General features: G+C 40.7%; 1 protein-coding gene across 5 annotated transcripts in view; it reads left to right on the top strand.

Annotated features, from left to right (window-relative positions):
• galnt13 (UDP-N-acetyl-alpha-D-galactosamine:polypeptide N-acetylgalactosaminyltransferase 13) overlaps positions 1-17,764 on the top strand; it is a 43,005-nt gene extending 25,241 nt beyond the window's left edge. For 2 of the 5 annotated variants that reach the window (XM_034286774.1, XM_020055059.2), the window contains exons 11-14: positions 1,387-1,521; positions 1,828-1,857; positions 3,073-3,284; positions 13,989-14,074. In XM_034286774.1, the coding sequence (XP_034142665.1) occupies positions 1,387-1,521; positions 1,828-1,857; positions 3,073-3,258 (351 nt within the window). In that variant the 3' untranslated portion in view covers positions 3,259-3,284; positions 13,989-14,074. Of the gene's footprint in view, positions 1-1,386; positions 1,522-1,827; positions 1,858-3,072; positions 3,285-13,988 lie in introns of all 5 variants that reach the window. The other 3 variants (XM_034286775.1, XM_010890791.4, XM_010890790.3) reach the window with 2 other exon arrangements.
• The last annotated feature ends 730 nt before the right edge of the window (positions 17,765-18,494 follow it).

Raw genomic sequence — 18,494 nt, 5'->3', positions numbered from 1 at the left:
TCGGATGAACAATTTAGAAATAAAAGCATGTTTTGTACACAGTCCTTTTTTGGACAGAATTAATATTATGTAAAATAAGGTACTCATGTTTAGTAAAGGCAATGACTGCCTGACACCTACAACAAATACATAATCAGATGCTGGGTATCCTCTCTGTTGATACTGTGCTAGCCCTGTACTACAGACGTCTTCATTTCCTGCTTGTTTACGGCACTTTTTCCTTGTGTTGTCTTCAGCATGCTCAGTTTTATTCAGATCGAAGGATTCAAACGTTCCGGCCCTGAAAAATCCTTGGTATTTCTTGGGTAATTGTTCTGCTTCATGATGCCCGCGGACTTTAGAGACATTTGTTTGTATCTTAGCAGGCAAGATGTTTCTGTACACTTGAAAAGGAATCTTGGCGCTGATGCCAGCTGTCCCATCATCAGTTAAGACTGTTGAGTCTGTTCCAGAAGCTGCTGTATAGTACATGCCCAAGCCATAACACATCGGTGTTTCACAGATGACAAAGTATTTTTAGGATCGTTGGCAGTTCCTTTATTGTCTCCACACTTTCTTCTTACCAATACTCTACAGGGTGTTTATTTTTCTAAAGCTCTACAGGCTCTTTTAAGGTACTTTTTAACCATAACCTAGCCCTTACGTTCCTGAGGCGAATATATTGTTTGTATCTTCGGGTGTATACATTAGTCACTGACTTCTATGTATATCTCCTGGAGGCTGGTACTGATTTGTGAGAGTGTTGTTAGGCTTGCTTCACCAGTCAGTGTTCTTCAGACATTCTCTAATACTGGTCTTCCTTGCTGTGCTGTAATTTTTTTTGTTGCCATTGCAAACCTCAGAAAGACTTTGTTTGTACCAAACAGTTGCTTTTGGCATGGCCAATGTTTTAAAACAAACTCTAAAAAAAATCAAGAGTAGACATTGAGAAACCCTCTCTTGCGTATGCACTAATGATGCAAGGAAACACACACGCCTGAAAAGAAACAGCTGTGAAGCTAATTGTTCATTACTGAATAGCCAAACCTTCAAATATACTAAAAAATTTAAGCTGTCCATTTGCACTTCAACATGTTCAAATCAGTAGTTCATATCAAAATAAACAATGTGTCATTCTTCCAAATCTTTTAGATGTAACTTTACATTTCCCGCAATTCCTCTGTCTTCCCGAATTCTCGGTTGGAAGATTTGCAAGAAATCTGGTAAAGTATAAGGAATTAGCAAGAAAGCACCCATCTTCCAGCCCAGATTTTTCAAAGACCTCGTCACTTTTGGAAATGTACAGAACGTTGTACAGGTTCTCCTATGGTAAACGTACAGATACAATGTACCATGGGAGATGACTATGTAAAGGTATATATAACCAAATGTAATTCCCTCTGCCAGGTGTTCTCCTACACGGCTGATAAGGAGATCCGGACAGATGACCTCTGTTTGGACGTGTCTCGTCCCCATGGCCCTGTCGTCATGCTCAAGTGTCATCAGATGAAGGGGAATCAGATGTTTGAGTACGATGCTGAGGTAAGACCAACGCTGTACCGTATGGTGTCAAGACAGGATGGTGATGCCTGTCATTGCAATGCCTTCGTCACACAGTGGTCAGAACCGTTATGCGGTATTACGTTAGAAAGATATTATTACGTACTTCTGATGGTATGCGATGCAACAGTCGAGTCAAAACATTTCTTGTTTTGGGCCACCAGATGGTGCTATGGGTTAAGAGTTGAGCTTCCGTTCAACTCCTAAACCTTAGTCTTATTTTGGAAGTCTGAGCTCAATGCAGCCTATAACACCCCCATTTATGAAACATGTTCTTGTCCCGTGTAGTATGTTGGCAAGTGGGAATATGACTTTGAGGTAAGCTTTTTGGCTTTGTGCTTGTGAGTGTTTTCATTTAATTTAGGTAGCCAGTATTAGTCCTGTGATTGCTAGATGTTTGTCTCTTGTGCTTACAGATTGTTAGGTCCAGTGTCTGTCTCTGATGAGTCTGTTTGAATTTATTTAAGTAGTCAAAAGAAGAGTTCATGTTAATGCTCCAGTTACCAAGACAAGTGGACCAACTGAACTGTTTAGTTCTGATTTGCACTAGACTTTGAAACTGGCACCGTACCATTATAGCACCAACAATAAAGCCTTTGAATTCCAAAGTGACTCTGTAAAGACAAATTGTTTTTGTTATAAAATAAACATTGTTCTATTCCTTCCACTGGGACCCTTTCATACTGTATGTTCTGCCTATTGGTGTCACCTGCCTCTTGTCACTGACAACTTTGTAAAGCTCAGAGGTGCATCTTTTCCTGGGAGAGATCCAGGTGTTACACGCTCTACTTTAGTTACATATGTAATATGAAAACATGAATAATTCATCCATTAAGATATGTCCCTGACATACACAGCAGTGAGGGTTTCAAGGCCACTGTCAATGTCCTGATTATTTTTAGCAGCGATGATACTGCTCATCCCAGATGTACCATTAACATTTCCATTAACAGGTTGACATTTTTGGCATCTGGGACAGAGAGGGAAAAAAACACCAGGCCACATTCCAAGTGGTCAGAGCCTTGAAGTGGACAGAAATAGTTCCCGCTACTCTTTTTGGCAACTGCATTTATATTTAGGTGCCAGTACTCAAAGGTATCTAATATCTTTAGGCAGATATGTTTCAAGTGGAGCTGGTATTAAAGCAGGTGCCACTACTCAGTACCAATGTGTAACGGCACAGTTTATGTACTGGCTGAGCCATCTTCCTACTCACCTCTACCTTCAGGCTCTATCAATTATTGCTGTCATCCTATCAAGTCCCATCCATTTCTATCAAACTACGATATCTGCTTAAAGTGTTTCTTATTGTAGACACCCCAAACCATTCAGAGCAACACTCCTACATGGTCCAATGAAACCGTTAATCTTTAGCCTTGTGCTTTCCTGTGTAACAGAAGTATGTATTACTGATGTTCTTGCTAGTTTTGCTGAGTGTGGCTCGGTCCCGGCGTTTCTCACCCACCACTCACTCCCATCTCCCGTATCCATCCATGCCATGTTCCGTCCCGCCATCTGGACATCCAACCTCAGAAGCACACCTTCCTCCACATCATCACCCAGTCGTGCCTGACCATCAGCAGGCTGGAGGATGGCACCTGGGGCCCCACGGTGGAGTACTGTAACAATAGCCCCCTGCAGGCCTGGGTCCTGAGGAACTCCACCCGGCTGGAGGTGTTTAGGAAGCTCTACTACAGCCCGACCGATTACTTTCTATAGGAGCTGTCCTGCACAGGCCACTGCAGGTCAGTACGGGGCTAACGGGTCTAGTTTTGGTCGCAATGTGTTGTAGGGTAGTGCGTATTTTTTATTTATTTGTCAGAACAACGTCCGGGGAACAATTTGGGTTAACTGACCTGTTACCTTGCTGGCCCTGGGACTTAATTTAGCAACTACTGGTGAGTTGCTCTCACCACTAGTTTACATAGTGGTCCAGTGGGTAGGAGTAGAGTGGTGGCTGGCGGGTGGAGATATCAGAGGAAGAGGTCATTGTGACGGCTAGAATTTCAGCCATCGCAGTGATGATGTCCTCCGTGTACGCTCACCAACAACGACTGGTGCAGTTGGATAGCGTGGAGACTTATGTGTCTGTAACTTGTTATGCGTTGTGTGACCACTTTAATGGGGGTGTCATATACAGTGGGGAGAACAAGGATTGGATACACTGCCGATTTTGTAGGTTTTCCTACTTACAAAGCATGTAGAAGTCTGTCATTTTTATCATAGGTGCTCTTCAACTGTGAGTGACGGAATCTAAAACAAAAATCCAGAAAATCACATCGTATGATTTTTAAGTAATTCATATACATTTTATTGCATGACATAAGTATTTAATACATCAGAAAGCAGAATTTAATATTTGGTACAGAAACCTTTGTTTGAAATTACAGAGATCATACGTTTCCTGTAGTTCTTGACCAGGTTTGCACACACTGCAGCAGGGATTTTGGCCCACTCCTCCATACAGACCTTCTCCAGATCCTTCAGGTTTCGGGGCTGTCACTGGGCAATACAGACTTTCAGCTCCCTCCAAAGATTTTCTATTGGGTTCAGGTCTGGAAACTGGCTAGGCCACTCCAGGACCTTGAGATGCTTCTTACAGAGCCACTCCTTAGTTGCTCTGGCTGGTTTCAGGTCGTTGTCATGCTGGAAGACCCAGCCACGACCCATCTTCAATGCTCTTACTGAGGGAAGGAGGTTGTTGGCCAAGATTTTGCTATACATGGCCCCATCCATCCTCCCCTCAATACAGTGCAGCATCCCCAAACAATGATGTTTCCACCTCCATGCTTCACGGTTGGGATGGTGTTCTTGGGGTTGTACTCATCCTTCTTCTTCCTCCAAACACGGCGAGTGGAGTTTAGACCAAAAAGCTCTATTTTTGTCTCATCAGACCACATGACCTTCTCACATTCCTCCTCTGGATCATCCAGATGGTCATTGGCAAACTTCAGACAGGCCTGGACATGCGCTGGCTTAGATTCCGTCTCTCACAGTTGAAATGTACCTATCATAAAAATTACAGACCTCTACATGCTTTGTAAGTGGGAAAACCTGCAAAATCAGCAGTGTATCAAATACTTGTTCTCCCCACTGTATAGGTGGGTTGGTCAGCGTTGAAGACCGCTAAGGGAGGCTCAAACAAAGTGTCTTCCAGAAGCAGGCGTTGTTGTACAATCACAGTAGAACGTTTGTCCTTTATGGTGTTATGTCAACTTTATAGTCCACAACAGCAGAAACGGTGAATTGGGAACTTTATTGTACTCCGCAGTTCTTTTCTGGCTGTCCGAAAATACTTTTTAATTACCGGTATGTTCGTTTTCATTAATTTAGCAGGTTGCAATGCTGAAACTTTTCCACCGCCAGTAAGTGTGCCATGCAAGGCCATTTTGCAAGCATTTAGTAGTGATTACCAGTGACCTTTTGATTCAAATTCATGACGACAAAATTAGAGTGGCACATAAGGCTGCAGTAAATGGCCATCAACAAGTCCTAGATGGTGCTGTGTGCATGCTGCTATCGTCAAGACCTACAGCCCGCCTTCCCACCAAATGTGATCTAATTTGACATTTATTTTTCTTCATTAATATTTGATTTGAATTTGTAAATAAAAAATAAATCTCTGTATGTGTCCCCTCACAGCAGCCCCCATTGAGCGAGAGCCGAGGAGACGCACCAGCTTTATTTTTAGCTGATTCTGTATGTGATGGGCAGATTGAAATGGGCTCGCCTTTGTTTACAAGTTCTTTTGAAGTGATCCCTCATTATGAGCTGGGCTTTCATGACGCTGGCCTCTCGGGAAAGTGAGGGCTGCGCTTTGAACACACTCCTATGGCCCCAAACAGCTGTGTTCAGCGTGCAGCATGTTCTCATTGTCTGAGGACTGAATTTCAATCACCACCCCTGTCATCCCCATTCTACCTATTCATACACGCCACATCTGCTGAATCTGGAGGCGCGCCGCAAGTAACTACCAGCTTCCGTTTGATATATTCTATGTGTCAGTGCCTTAACTCCAGCCATTTGCCTCTAACAGTACCTTGTAATTTGTTTCAGTTATTCTGATAAACAGTTGCCTGGTATGCCACCATATTCATTGCTGTAATCTTTGTTCGGGGGGACTACTGTTGGTTAAATTGGGTGAGTCGTGTTCAGGGTTATTGCTATTTGTAAAAGCATTGGTGCTTAGAGCAGCCTGCTGTCAGATGGCCTGATTCCCTGTTCTCTGCCTTCCCTGTTCTCTGTCCTTGAAAGTAACATCGCAAGACACTACAAATAATATGGGCCCTGTGGGTCCTGGGTAAAAGTCTGCTAAAATGTGACCAGAGGTGCGTTTGGAACGCAGACCCAGTATCTGACTGTCACTAGCCGCTTCCAATGGCAGAGTGCCAACAACACATTTCGGTTACATGTGTTGGTACGGTATGGATTTCCATTACATGTGTTGGTACGGTATGGATTTCTGTTACATGAGTTTGTACAATATGGTTTTTCGTTACATGTGTAGGAACGGTATGGATTTCTGTTCCATGTGTTGGTACGGTATGGATTTCGGTTACATGTGTTGGTACGGTATGGATTTCGGTTACATGTGTTGGTACGGTATGGATTTCCGTTACATGTGTTTGTACGGTATGGATTTCGGTTACATGTGTTGGAACGGTATGGATTTCGGTTACATGTGTTTGTACGGTATGGATTTCCATTACATGTGTTGGTACGGTATGGATTTCTGTTACATGAGTTTGTACAATATGGTTTTTCGTTACATGTGTAGGAACGGTATGGATTTCTGTTCCATGTGTTGGTACGGTATGGATTTCGGTTACATGTGTTGGTACGGTATGGATTTCGGTTACATGTGTTGGTACGGTATGGATTTCGGTTACATGTGTTTGTACGGTATGGATTTCGGTTACATGTGTTGGTACGGTATGGATTTCGGTTACATGTGTTGGTACGGTATGGATTTCGGTTACATGTGTTGGTACGGTATGGATTTCGGTTACATGTGTTTGTACGGTATGGATTTCGGTTACATGTGTTTGTACGGTATGGATTTCGGTTACATGTGTTGGTACGGTATGGATTTCGGTTACATGTGTTGGTACGGTATGGATTTCGGTTACATATGTTTGTACGGTATGGATTTCGGTTACATGTGTTTGTACGGTATGGATTTCGGTTACATGTATTGGTACGGTATGGATTTCGGTTACATGTGTTGGTACGGTATGGATTTCGGTTACATGCCGGACTGTTATTTAAGCGTTGTTAGTGTGAACACAAACACATTCAAAAGACACCCTGCGCCTGTCAGCGAGGCTGGTCGTCGTCGACTCTTTGTGTCAAACGGGATAAATGTTCTTCACCCTAGGCCGACTCTTAGAAACCATCTTCATTTAATTAGCAGGTCTCAGCTGTGCACACACAGAGCGGAGCTCCTGAGCCACTCTCTGGGACTGCTAAGGCCCTAATGGGAGTTTTTACTGCCACTGAGGAGCAATGAAATAATTATGAGAAGAGGACATGTCCCCCATATTTCTAATATTTCCATTAAATATAGATTGTTTTTTCTCATCTGTTATATTTTCTTCGTTCTCCTTTTCTACACTGTGGGATCTTTCTGCAATGGCAAAAATGCCATCTTCATTATTCTGATTTAAAAATATGCTTTTGTTTAGCAGAGGTTACTATATGACTATCAGGTCCTTCACTATAATGATAGATGTTGAAAGTATGGCACGATACTGTTCACCATTTGGACTGGTGTGGTATTGATGACATTAATACATATTTGAAAGTGCACAAAAAACCTGCCTGAATGGTTTTACTGTTATCTCCTGGGGCCTCATATTTCAATAATGTTTAGAAATTGTCCTATATGTGTATTTAAGAACCGAATTTACAATAGTTGTATGCATAGAAAGGGTTATTTACCAAACAGTCCTACAACCGTTCAATACCTCTTAAGTCAATACTTTTTTTTCCTAAAGCCCTTTTTACATCAGCAGTTTTACATCAGTCACAAAGTGCTTTTATAGATATCCAGCCTGAAACCCAAAGAGCAAGCAACAATGACAATTGTTGTTTAGTGGCTATGAGATGTCAGGCCAGGTAGTCCTCAGGCATGGTCCAAAAGGATGAACCTCTTAAGCTTCAGCTGGAAAATGAAAAAATTCGAGAGGGCATTCCTTGAATCCAAAATGATAACTCAGCATATAATTCAGATTGTCCAAGAGTTCACTCCAATTACATGAGCATTAGGGATGGTTACCACTTTTTCTTAGCGTCAGTTCTTTTGCAAAACCATGGCTATTTGTATTTTGACACGCCCCTAATTACCCTTATATTGTCAAAATTATCCTTTTAAGCTCGAAACATACAATGCTGTCCATGAAATACATCAATGCAACTAAATGTAAGAAAATTATCTTCCTGAGATTGACAGAGATATATATGCCTTTTTAATGCGTTGAGTGCATGCCAAAATGTTTTTCTTTTGGCTTGCTCCGTTGTTGCTTGCTTCACCAATCAAAATGTTAATTTTGCTAAAGAGAGGACAATTATTACAAGTGTTTGTCATTGTGAAGCATGCTGATCTTCAAATTAATGTATTGAACATCACCAATAGCCATCCTCAACAACTCCTTCATCTAGCCTATTTTCAAATGCCGTTCTGGTTCTTCAGAATGAACGAATCATTCTTTCCACCTGCCGCTGTGCCACATTTAGCAGCATCTTCACATCACATGTCACCTGAAAATTAATTAAGTGGAAATTCATTCTGTTCTAGTATTCATATTGATCAGGGTGCCATCTATTCGTCTGGTGATTTAGTTTTGCTGCCATTTATCTCGCTGGTCCTGGGTGAGATGCCAGATCTATAAGGTCCTAAAAGTAACAGTTACATAACACTGAAAGAGGTTGGCACTTGGATGTTCATGGAAAAGGCATTTATTTTCTTTGCCTCTCTAAAATATGTTTTTATTTTACCCCAAAATCATATATGCAATGTCTCATCTATTTCTGAAAATGCGTCCTCTGGAATGCAGTGTATGTCAAAAACATCAGGTTTTTGACATTTGGGGTGTTTTCATTACATCTGTGCAATTTCTGATTGTCAACAAGTACTAGCTATTGTATTCACAAAAGCAGGGCATTTACTCAGTATATACTCAAGATGATTGCTCTGACAAAAAAAATTCTCCTTTTACCTCCTGGTCCAACAAGAATTTCTATTGTTTGACAAAGAAACCCAGGTTGCTCGCAATGAGAAATTGCTGTCTTCCATCCCTGGTCGTTTTGTTTCCAAACCCACACCAAGTATCTTATGAAGAGAGCACAGATAATCCAAAGTAATCCACAGTCCATCAAATTGATAAATCCCACTCTTTGCAAAGAAAAGATTTCCACAATTTGGGCCTAATAAATGAGACCCCTGGTCTTATTCTCTGCTTCCTTGAAGTAGGAGAACAGAACACCAAAATGTTTTGTTTCTGATTTTGTGTATGTGTAATATTATTATTGTGAGGTTTGGGGTTAGATTTACGGCCAGTATTAGGTTTTTGGATTAAGGTAAGGGTTAGAATTACTTTCAGGGCTAGGGGTTAGTGAGAACAGTTTCTGCTGATTGTCGGGCATTTTCAAACCCATATGCTATGGCTGCATAATATGTGATTTCTAAAATGTGTTTTTATTTCATTCCCATTACAGGGTCCTTTATTTGTGTGACACATGTATTTGTGTGACTGTAGTACTGACAAGTATGAAAGAACATGCAGTAACTACTGTAAGCCACCTTGGATAAGAGCATCTACTAAATAATGAATGTGTAAAATGTGTCCGTGTGTGATGCTCTGCTCTGTATGCAGGTAGAGCGAAGGCCTGGCGCGGTTTATCGTTGGAGGGAGCCGAGCACAGGCTCAAACAGGGTCTTCATTTTTCCGTGTGCTCATTAAATGCAAAGTCGTTTGTAAACAAGCAGAGTACAATGATGTTTTATTAAGGTTCCCCTAATCTCTTGTGGGTGGACTATGTAAACATACATGGTAGCATGGATCTGTCACGAAACAACAGTATGCTGAGATGACAAGCAGCATCAGTTCAGTGCTTTGGACTGATCTTGATTCTGCTGGTACATCTTTTTAGAGCTGTACGAGTTTCAGAAGGGGAGGGGAGATTTGACCTGCAGGCTGGCTTATAAGGAATTGCTGTACATTCATACAAAGCATAAAGGGTGATAGTTGATGATGAACTTAAAACGTTAATTTTATGAAAGTCAACGACAGGCCTTGTAAGGTCTGTATATTGAGCTTTAATGTCCTTCTTACATTTTGTATTCAGTATTACTCATGTGGCTTATTGACATATTGATTCTGTTTTTAAAATCATGCTATTACTTAGGCTAACCAACACCAGGAATGTGGTAGCCAGGAAAATTGTCCCAGAAGGAAACTCATTGTATTTCATCCAAACCAGAATATTATCAGTTAAGATGGGTAATAAGGAGTCGCTAGCTTTTTGTCAAATGATGATGTAAAACCAATTCTCTGTGGTCTAAGTTGCTCTCAGATCTACCTTATAGCAGGACCATCTTGTTTTGGAAAGACAATGTCTTGCTAAGGCTAGTATGAAAAATTATCCCAAAGTTCAATATTCCTTTAAAAGACTTAAAGCAAAGTCAGTGTTAAGGGTTTTAAGAGTGGTAATTGATATACATTGAATTAATTTATTGCTTGTTAATGTGTAAAACACAGAGGTAAAAGCCTGCTCTGTTGCATGATTTTCTGTTCTATATAGACTCTGCCCAATGGAGATTTCTACTAAATGTCTTCACATTTTGTAATTTTTTACGCATAAGAAGCTTGTTGTGTTGGACATATCTCCATGGACCAGCATCATATTCTTTTGTGCTTTCTGTTTCTTTAGAGGTTTATTCATTTCTTTTTCCCCCACATCAGATTCATAGGAAACCTTTGATGCATGGCATATCTCAGTTGACCAGCATCACATTCTGTTCATTTCCTATTTCTTCACCATCTGTTTATTTTCTCTGCCATTTTTACACATAGGAAACCTTTCATGCCTGGTATATTGCAGAGTCAGAAGATGAGGCTTCCTAACAAAGTTTCTTCTGTATCATGTGTAGAGATTGAACTCAAACAACACAATAGTGTTCTGTGCTCATGATGACCCAATATGAGTGCTTAGTGTGTGTTCCTTTCACCCTCCTTGAGCATAATCTTAGGTTGCTGCTTTTTGCAAAAAATAATGAATGTTTCTACAATAATGAATAATGAATGTTTCTACAATAGCTCTACACATAACTGTACAGACCAGAGCTTTACCCCACATACAGTTAGGTCCGGAAATAACTGACAAGTTTTGGCTGTTTACCAAAATAGATTCAAGTTACAGTAAATTAATGAATATGGACTTAAGGTTACAGTTAAGTAATTCATATGGGCTTAAAGTGCAGTCTCTCAGCTTTAATTTGAGGTTATTCACAACCAAATTAGAGGAAGGGTTTAGGAATTACAGCTCATTAATATGTAGCCCCCTCTTTTTCAAGTGACCAAAAGTAATTGGACAATTGACTCAAAAGCTGTTTCATGGACAGGTGTGGGCTATTCTTTTGTTATTTCTTCGTCAGTTAAGCAGGTAAAAGATCTGTAGTTGATTCCTGGTGTGGCATATGCATTTTGGAGCTGTTCCTGTGAACCCACAACATGCGGTCAAAGGAGCTCTCAATGCAAGTGAAACAGGCCATCCTTAGTCTGCAAAAAAACAAACAGAGAGATGGCAGGAGCATTAAGAGTGGCCAAATCAACAGTGTGGTACATTCTGAGAAAAAATAAACGCACTGCTGAGCTCTGCAACAGAAAAAGGCCTGGACATCCATGGAAGACAACAGTGGTGGATGATCGTAGGATCCCTTCCGTGGTAAAGAAAAACCCCTTCACAACATCCAGCCAAATGAAGAACACTCTCCAGGAGATCGGCATATGGGATGGTATGGGCATGAATGGCGTCCAATGACACTGGGTCACTAGTGATGATGTGACAGAAGACTGAAGCAGCCGGATTAATTCTGAAGTGTATAGGGATATATTGTCTGCTCTGATTCAGCCAAATTCAGCGAAGTTGATTGGACGGCGCTTCACTTTACCAATGGACAATGACACAAAACATACTGCAAAAGTTAAAGGTTTTTAAGGAAAAGAAGTGGAATATTCTGCAATGGCTGAGTCAATCACCTGATCTCAACCCGATCGAGCATGCATTTCACTTGCTGAGAAAATATTTGTGGCAGAAAGACCCAGAAACAAACAACAACTGAAGACAACGGCAGTAAAGGCCTGGCAAATCATCGCAGAGGAGGAAACCCAACATTTGGTGATGTCCATGCTGCCAGACTAAAAGCAGTCATTGCCTGCAAAAGATTCTCGATAAAGTATTAAAAATGAACATTTTATATATGATAGTGTTAATTTGTCCAATTACATTTGAGCCCCTGAAATAAGGGGACTGTGTATGAAAATGTCTGCAATTCCTAAACGTTTCATACAATATTTCTGTTCAACCCATTGAATAAAGCTGAAAGTCGGCACTTGATCTGCATCTCGGTTCATTTCAAATCCATTGTGGTGGCATACAGAGCCAAAATTATGAACATTTTGTCAGTGTCCAAATATTTCCGAACCCACCTTCACGGCACCTTATTATCATTATAGAGCGCTATATTTTGCAAGGGTCCATAGGGCAACATTTCCAGAATTTCATTGATACATTTTCACTGATAATTCAGGAAATTAGGAGGTAGTAAGCAGGAAATCCAGAATCGTCCAACCGCGATTTCTGGCGACCAGGTATATATACCTGGCGACCACAATAGTGTATATATATTCACCCATAGCAGTGGGAAGTAGAGTTACTGAGGCTGCAGCCCCTCCGTCGCGTCCTCAGCATCCCCTGACTAGAATCCGTCCTCCACCCTGCGTGCGTTAACTCCGTTTGTTGGTTGGAGAGCTGGGTGTTGTTTCGGGCCGATGGGCACGCATCGTCTGCCCATGCTTGACGTTTGTCATTTCAGACGATGGACACACACAGCCTGTGTGTTAAATGTCCATTAAATTCAACCACTATAACCACCCCCTGTTTAAGACATCTTCCCATGGCCATAGCTTCACCATATCCATGCAATCAATTTGTGCCAGAATGCTCAGCACACATCAGCCATGTTGTATAGAGGTATACAGAGGTAAGGGGAGATATATGCCGATTAGGAATGAGGGGAAAATGAGTTGACGGAAATGGGGCCAGGTTGGGAATTTTCCCAGGACTAAAGGTGTTAACACACCTGTTCTCAGGGTAAGTGCCTTGGATTCTTTAGTGATCATAGAAAGTCAGGATAGCCGTTTTGTGTGCAATAAAACTATGGTACTCTATGCAGAGCAATGCCCTGATCACATTGACTTTCAGTTTTAACACAAAAGGAAAGCATGCTACCCAATTTCCCTCAAACATTACTACCAGCGGCATTTAGTCTCCCACTCATGGACCGACCAAGACCGACCCTGCTTATCTTCAAAGGCAAGCCAGCATGCTCCTTGCAATTAAAACCCTTTATGTCTCTCTTTATGTTTCTGTCCTTGCCATTAGTCTTGGGGCTTAGGTATTGACAAACAGAATCCGGCTATCGCTGTGTTTCAAAAGCTGGCACTCGATTGATTTTTGCGTGCTAAAAACGAATCCTCCTGAGCTGAAAAAGTCCTCATGTACGTTCAGGAGCCTTGATCTTTATTGCAAAAATAATTTAGAAAGGCTTGACACTTATTTGGGGCTACATAAGTCAGCATAATTTTGTACCAATGAAGCAGTTGTGTTTCTGGTTTTAAATTATGTTTTTAGGAGCAGGTAATCCACACACAGCCAGCCTGCTGTTAAAGTTACCCCACAATCTGTATAAGTGGGTGGAAAACAACCGTCTTCTAATACAACCTCTCTGGCTGTACACTGGTCCCACAAGTATTCCGGATGTTGCTTTTTTGGAGGGAGGCCACTGGGAGGGGCTCGTTATGGTGGCGGTCTTCTCATTTGACGTGGAGCAGGCCTTTGCTGACAGGCTGCTTAAATATCGACCCCTCGTGCTAAACAGCCCTAGTTATCAGTGCAACCATGACGTACTGATATTCAGAAGTCTGGGCCTTGTTCAAAGGCTGATTGTACGTGGCCTTAAAATGGCATGTCAAGATAAGTCAAGGGGCGAAGCCACCAGCAGGGTGCTGCTCCATGTCAGGGCTCATGGGATGCCTCGCGGTGTGGAAACCTGTTATCAGTCCACCTTCACATAAGAATATTAAAATGTCATTAAAATGTGTGTGTGTGTGTGTGTGTGTGTTTCAATGTCTGTCTGTCTGTGGGTGTGTGGGCCTTTGTCTCCCTAGCGGCTGACGTTGCTGCATGTCAACAGTAACCAGTGTCTGGACATGCCCACCGAAGAGGACAAGATGGTGCCCACACTGAGAGAGTGCACAGGCAGCCGCTCCCAGCAATGGATCCTCCACAACATGACACTGACCCTCTGATCTGACCAGGAGCAGGGACCTCAACAGTTCACTCCCCACCGCCCGGGCCAGCCCCCCCCCCCCCACACACAAACCACCGTCTACGTCTCCCCAGCAGGTGTCTTCTGTCGCGCCTACGTCAGCACTCACAGGTCGGGATACGGGCAGGCAGCAGTAGCCTGTCATTTGTTTTTAGCATGGGGCTTCGGAGGCTCGGCAAGGGATTGATCTGCTCCTCCCATTCAGTCAATATCACAAGCAGTGGCTATCTGGAGGCGGTGCTTAACTGGCACACTACCATCCAGAACATTCTGAATGGTGGGACCATATTGGTTGGGCCTAATGAGGTGAATCCAATTGAACCAATGGAGGATGAGGATTGTGTATGTGCAATGGCCCTAAGGAGGGATTTCAGAGTTGTGAGTTCAGACTTTAATACGACAGCTCCGTTAACAACCGCAGCGTTTTGTAGGGAGAGTACTGTTAAACGGTGCCCCTGGGTCTGCAATGCGTACGTGTGTGCTCAAAGTGCAGCCCTACGTTCAGATGATTTGAAACTGTTAGCCTATATTATTTATGCCACCAGGTTTGATTGGGTTTCGTTTGACAGGCCAATGGAAATCTGCTTTTTTTTAGCATTTTTTTCTGCAGTTAATAGTTGTTTAATATTACTGATGATGTCATTATTTCTCCAATTACAAAAACATATTAATTTCCCAAAATATTATTCTACTACCAAATTTGTTGTTACAATTATTTATAAAAAAAACCCTCAAATATAGACATTGAAAATCCCAGTTATGAACATTTAAACCTCAATTCTAGGTGTCTAATCTAATATTCTGCAGACAGTGACAGCAACAGTTACTCGTTGTATGAAATGACTTCCTACGCAAAGAACGATTTCTTTGACTCCTCAACTTTAGACAGCTGTAGCTCAGTTTCTGAATGTTGTGTAGACAAACCAAAGATATTCGCCCTGTGAATGAGCATGGCATCTTATACAAGTCTTTACAGCTTGTTTCTAGCCTGAACCATTTTGGATTCATGTCATAATAGATTGATTAAACATATCACCAATAGAAAACAAAATATATGTATATCTCTTGTTTCAAGAAAGGCCATAATAGGTTGGGAATCCCTATTCTTTTAACATAGTACACCCCCAATTCATGTCTATGTTGGAGGACTGTACATTACATCTGAGTCTGATGAGTCAATGGGTTGGGTGGTTACAGTTGATGGGAACATATCAAGAGGCTTAGAAACTGGAGGTGACACAGAACTAGAAACTAATAGTTGACATAATTTGAATTGATCTGCCAATTTGCTTTTCAATATTGACTTTCAGCAGCTTTATGCTTTTATACGTCGGATATGAGCGTCTGCTCTGCTTCTTTGTATTACAGTAAATTGATACATTTAGTTTCAACACTTAATTATTCAAAACATAATTGTACATTAGTGGCCAATGTTACTTGGACTTTGATATGTATGCCTTAAGAGACAAGTCACTTATTTAGCCAGTCAAGGAGTTGACAGAAAGTACTAAGTTTCAAAACCTTTTTCCTCACACATTAAAAACGTCTTTATTTTTTTACTGTGCAGTACTGCACTCTGCTTCATAAACATTGGAATATGTATTTGCTGTCTTTTTTTAGAATGTATCTATTTTACGGATTCCTTATTCAATGTTTATATATAATATCACTTAGTATTATACTTTACTCATCATTTGCACAATTCTTTAGAACGTATCACTAGTCCTAAGATCTAATATTAAGAAAAGAAGCAGTAGACATACATTAGGTAGTGAGTGCCATTAGAAGGTTAATTGTATATCTCATTTCTAGATTATTAAATTAACCTATTGTGAAGATCGGTAATGTTTATTCTACATGTCTCCAAAACTGTTTAGTATATAAATCAATAGGAACAATATCTACTGTATAATGGTCTTTTGACAAAACTTATCAAATTATTTAACCACTTTACTGCACCGTTTTCATCATCAGTCAAACATTCATCCCAAATTATATCTGTTCCCTTATATTGCACTTCTTTTATTTGGAAGTAGAGCGTTATATTAGTGAATGGTTTACAACTGGTTTATCTTGGGTTGCTGTGGGTTTTGAAAATAGAAAACCATGTATAAAGATATGAAAGTATTTGGACATTTTGGGTAGATGGGGGAATCTGCCACTTTGTATTTGAAATGTTAGAATTACTTTGACTTCTATTTATGTTACATTTGAGTCATTTGGTGCTGTCCAAATAGTGCACCTAAATATATCTTCTTTAATGGACTGTCACGGTGGTGCAGCTGATATACAGTATGCTAAATCATTGTAGGAACTGTACATACAGAACCAATTATTTTTCTAAGATGCTGTAAAACTTGAAAACCCAGTTTCAAATGTAAAAACATGGCATGGTTATGTGTTTAATGCATTGCTGTAGACCAGGGATTTCAAACTTGGGTCCTGTATGGCCAAAACACTTGTATTTTTCATCCTCTGCTTCTGATCAGGGTCTGATCCTTGGGAAGTGTTTTTACCAGGTAAACACAACAGAAGATAATTATTTCAGCCCTCTAGGACTGGAGGAGAGCTCTGCTATACACTGTTCAGAAACATCAATATAACTCTTTCAATGCTGTTCAGGGCTTTATGCAATGTGTTTTGAGTTTCATCAGCTTTCCCATAAACACAAACCCACAAAATATCTAATGGACATTACTGTACATGAGAGAGATACTTACGGTCTGTTTTATGTTTTTATGTTGAATCTCAATGTTTGAATGCTGTCCAATCTATGCCTACAGTTTACGTATTATTTTGCATTCAGATTCAATTTAAAAGAACTCTGTCTGTTTAATTTCATAGGTATATTTATTGTAGTCATTTTTTTTTTATATACCTAGGTTATATTTAAGTATTAGGTGAAGTTGATCAGTAGACTCCTTTCTCCCAGTAATGTTTATAGTTAGTATTGGGGGAGGAAAAGCTGATCCTATATCTGCACCTAAAGCAGTCCCTTAAGGATGTGATTGCAGAGTTTTTAGCTATTCCCTGCATACTATGCAAGGGCTTGCGAATTTGACCAATCACACTCTACTGCATCATGAAACGAATCAAATCGAATCAATATCACGGCATATAACTGTCCAATTATTGCACTACAAAAAGAAGGTTTGCAGTTTTAACCGATCGCTGCACCTTTCCATGATAAAACAGTTCAATCAAGCAACAAAACCTTTCTTCAATCAGTGCATTGCTGTGTCAAATTGGACAAAAACATTATAAATCGCCAGAAGCAAAAGAAACAGACAAAACACTTGATGTTTCTCTGTGCTGAATCCTAGAAGGACTGTGTAGGGAAACTTCACCAGAAAGTTTTACGAAAAAATCTTTACGTGCATGGTACTACAATAGGAATGTACTATAGATTGTGTTTCAATGTTTAACTGTTACACTGTACAATGTAGTTGGTCTAAAGTGATGTATGTTACCTGTTTGTACATTTTGTAAAAAAAAAAAAAAAAGGATCGTAATGGAATCTGGAAATTACACACATTATTGGGGATGATACCAACGAATGAAACTGTGAACTTCAATACATTTGTTGTTGATTAAACCTTTTCAGTTTTCTCCTAAGCTCAAGGGATTTGTTCCAAAGCGGTATACAAGGCTGACCATGACTAAATAATAGGCTAGTTTTAGATAATGAGTCAGGGCTATGATTACGCCATGGAGAAAGTCAAGATAAGACGGAGGCTGCGATTCTATCTGATTGCCCTTTGTCGAAAATATGTCTTGTAAGCCAATGACCCTGCATTTGGAGACTGCATTAACATTAAATGCTGCATATGACATGTCAATTGGTAAACTACCTTTTAATGGATCATTGGCTACCACTATGTCTGTCAATGTCCCAGTCTTAATAACAAACAATTTCATACTCATTTAGTTTATAGGAGCATTACATTGCTGGATAGTTGTCTCACAATCTAATGCCACTGCTTAATTGCCTTAGTTATTTCCCTTTTTCCCACCCCATCAAGATTTTTCCTTTTTTAATTAATATTTGTAAACCTCTCCATCGCAACCACTCCAATGTAATTAATGACTTCTCATGGGGCCCAATCTGAGTTTGTCTGCGCATCACATTTGCACCACTGCACAGCAGCAGACAGACAGGCAGACAAGACAGGCAGGTAGGTATGAAGACAGTAAGGCACTATGGGACATGCAGGGAGACAGTAAGGCACAATGGGACATGCAGGGAGCCAGGGAGACAGTTAGGCACAATGGGAAATGCAGGGAGACAGTAAAGCACAATGGGACATGCAGGGAGCCAGGGAGACAGTAAGGCACTATGGGACAT

Source organism: Esox lucius, chromosome 16, assembly GCF_011004845.1.
Source record: "Esox lucius isolate fEsoLuc1 chromosome 16, fEsoLuc1.pri, whole genome shotgun sequence".
NCBI classification, from domain to species: Eukaryota; Metazoa; Chordata; class Actinopteri; order Esociformes; family Esocidae; genus Esox; species Esox lucius.
This window is presented reverse-complemented; position numbering and strand designations above follow the sequence as displayed.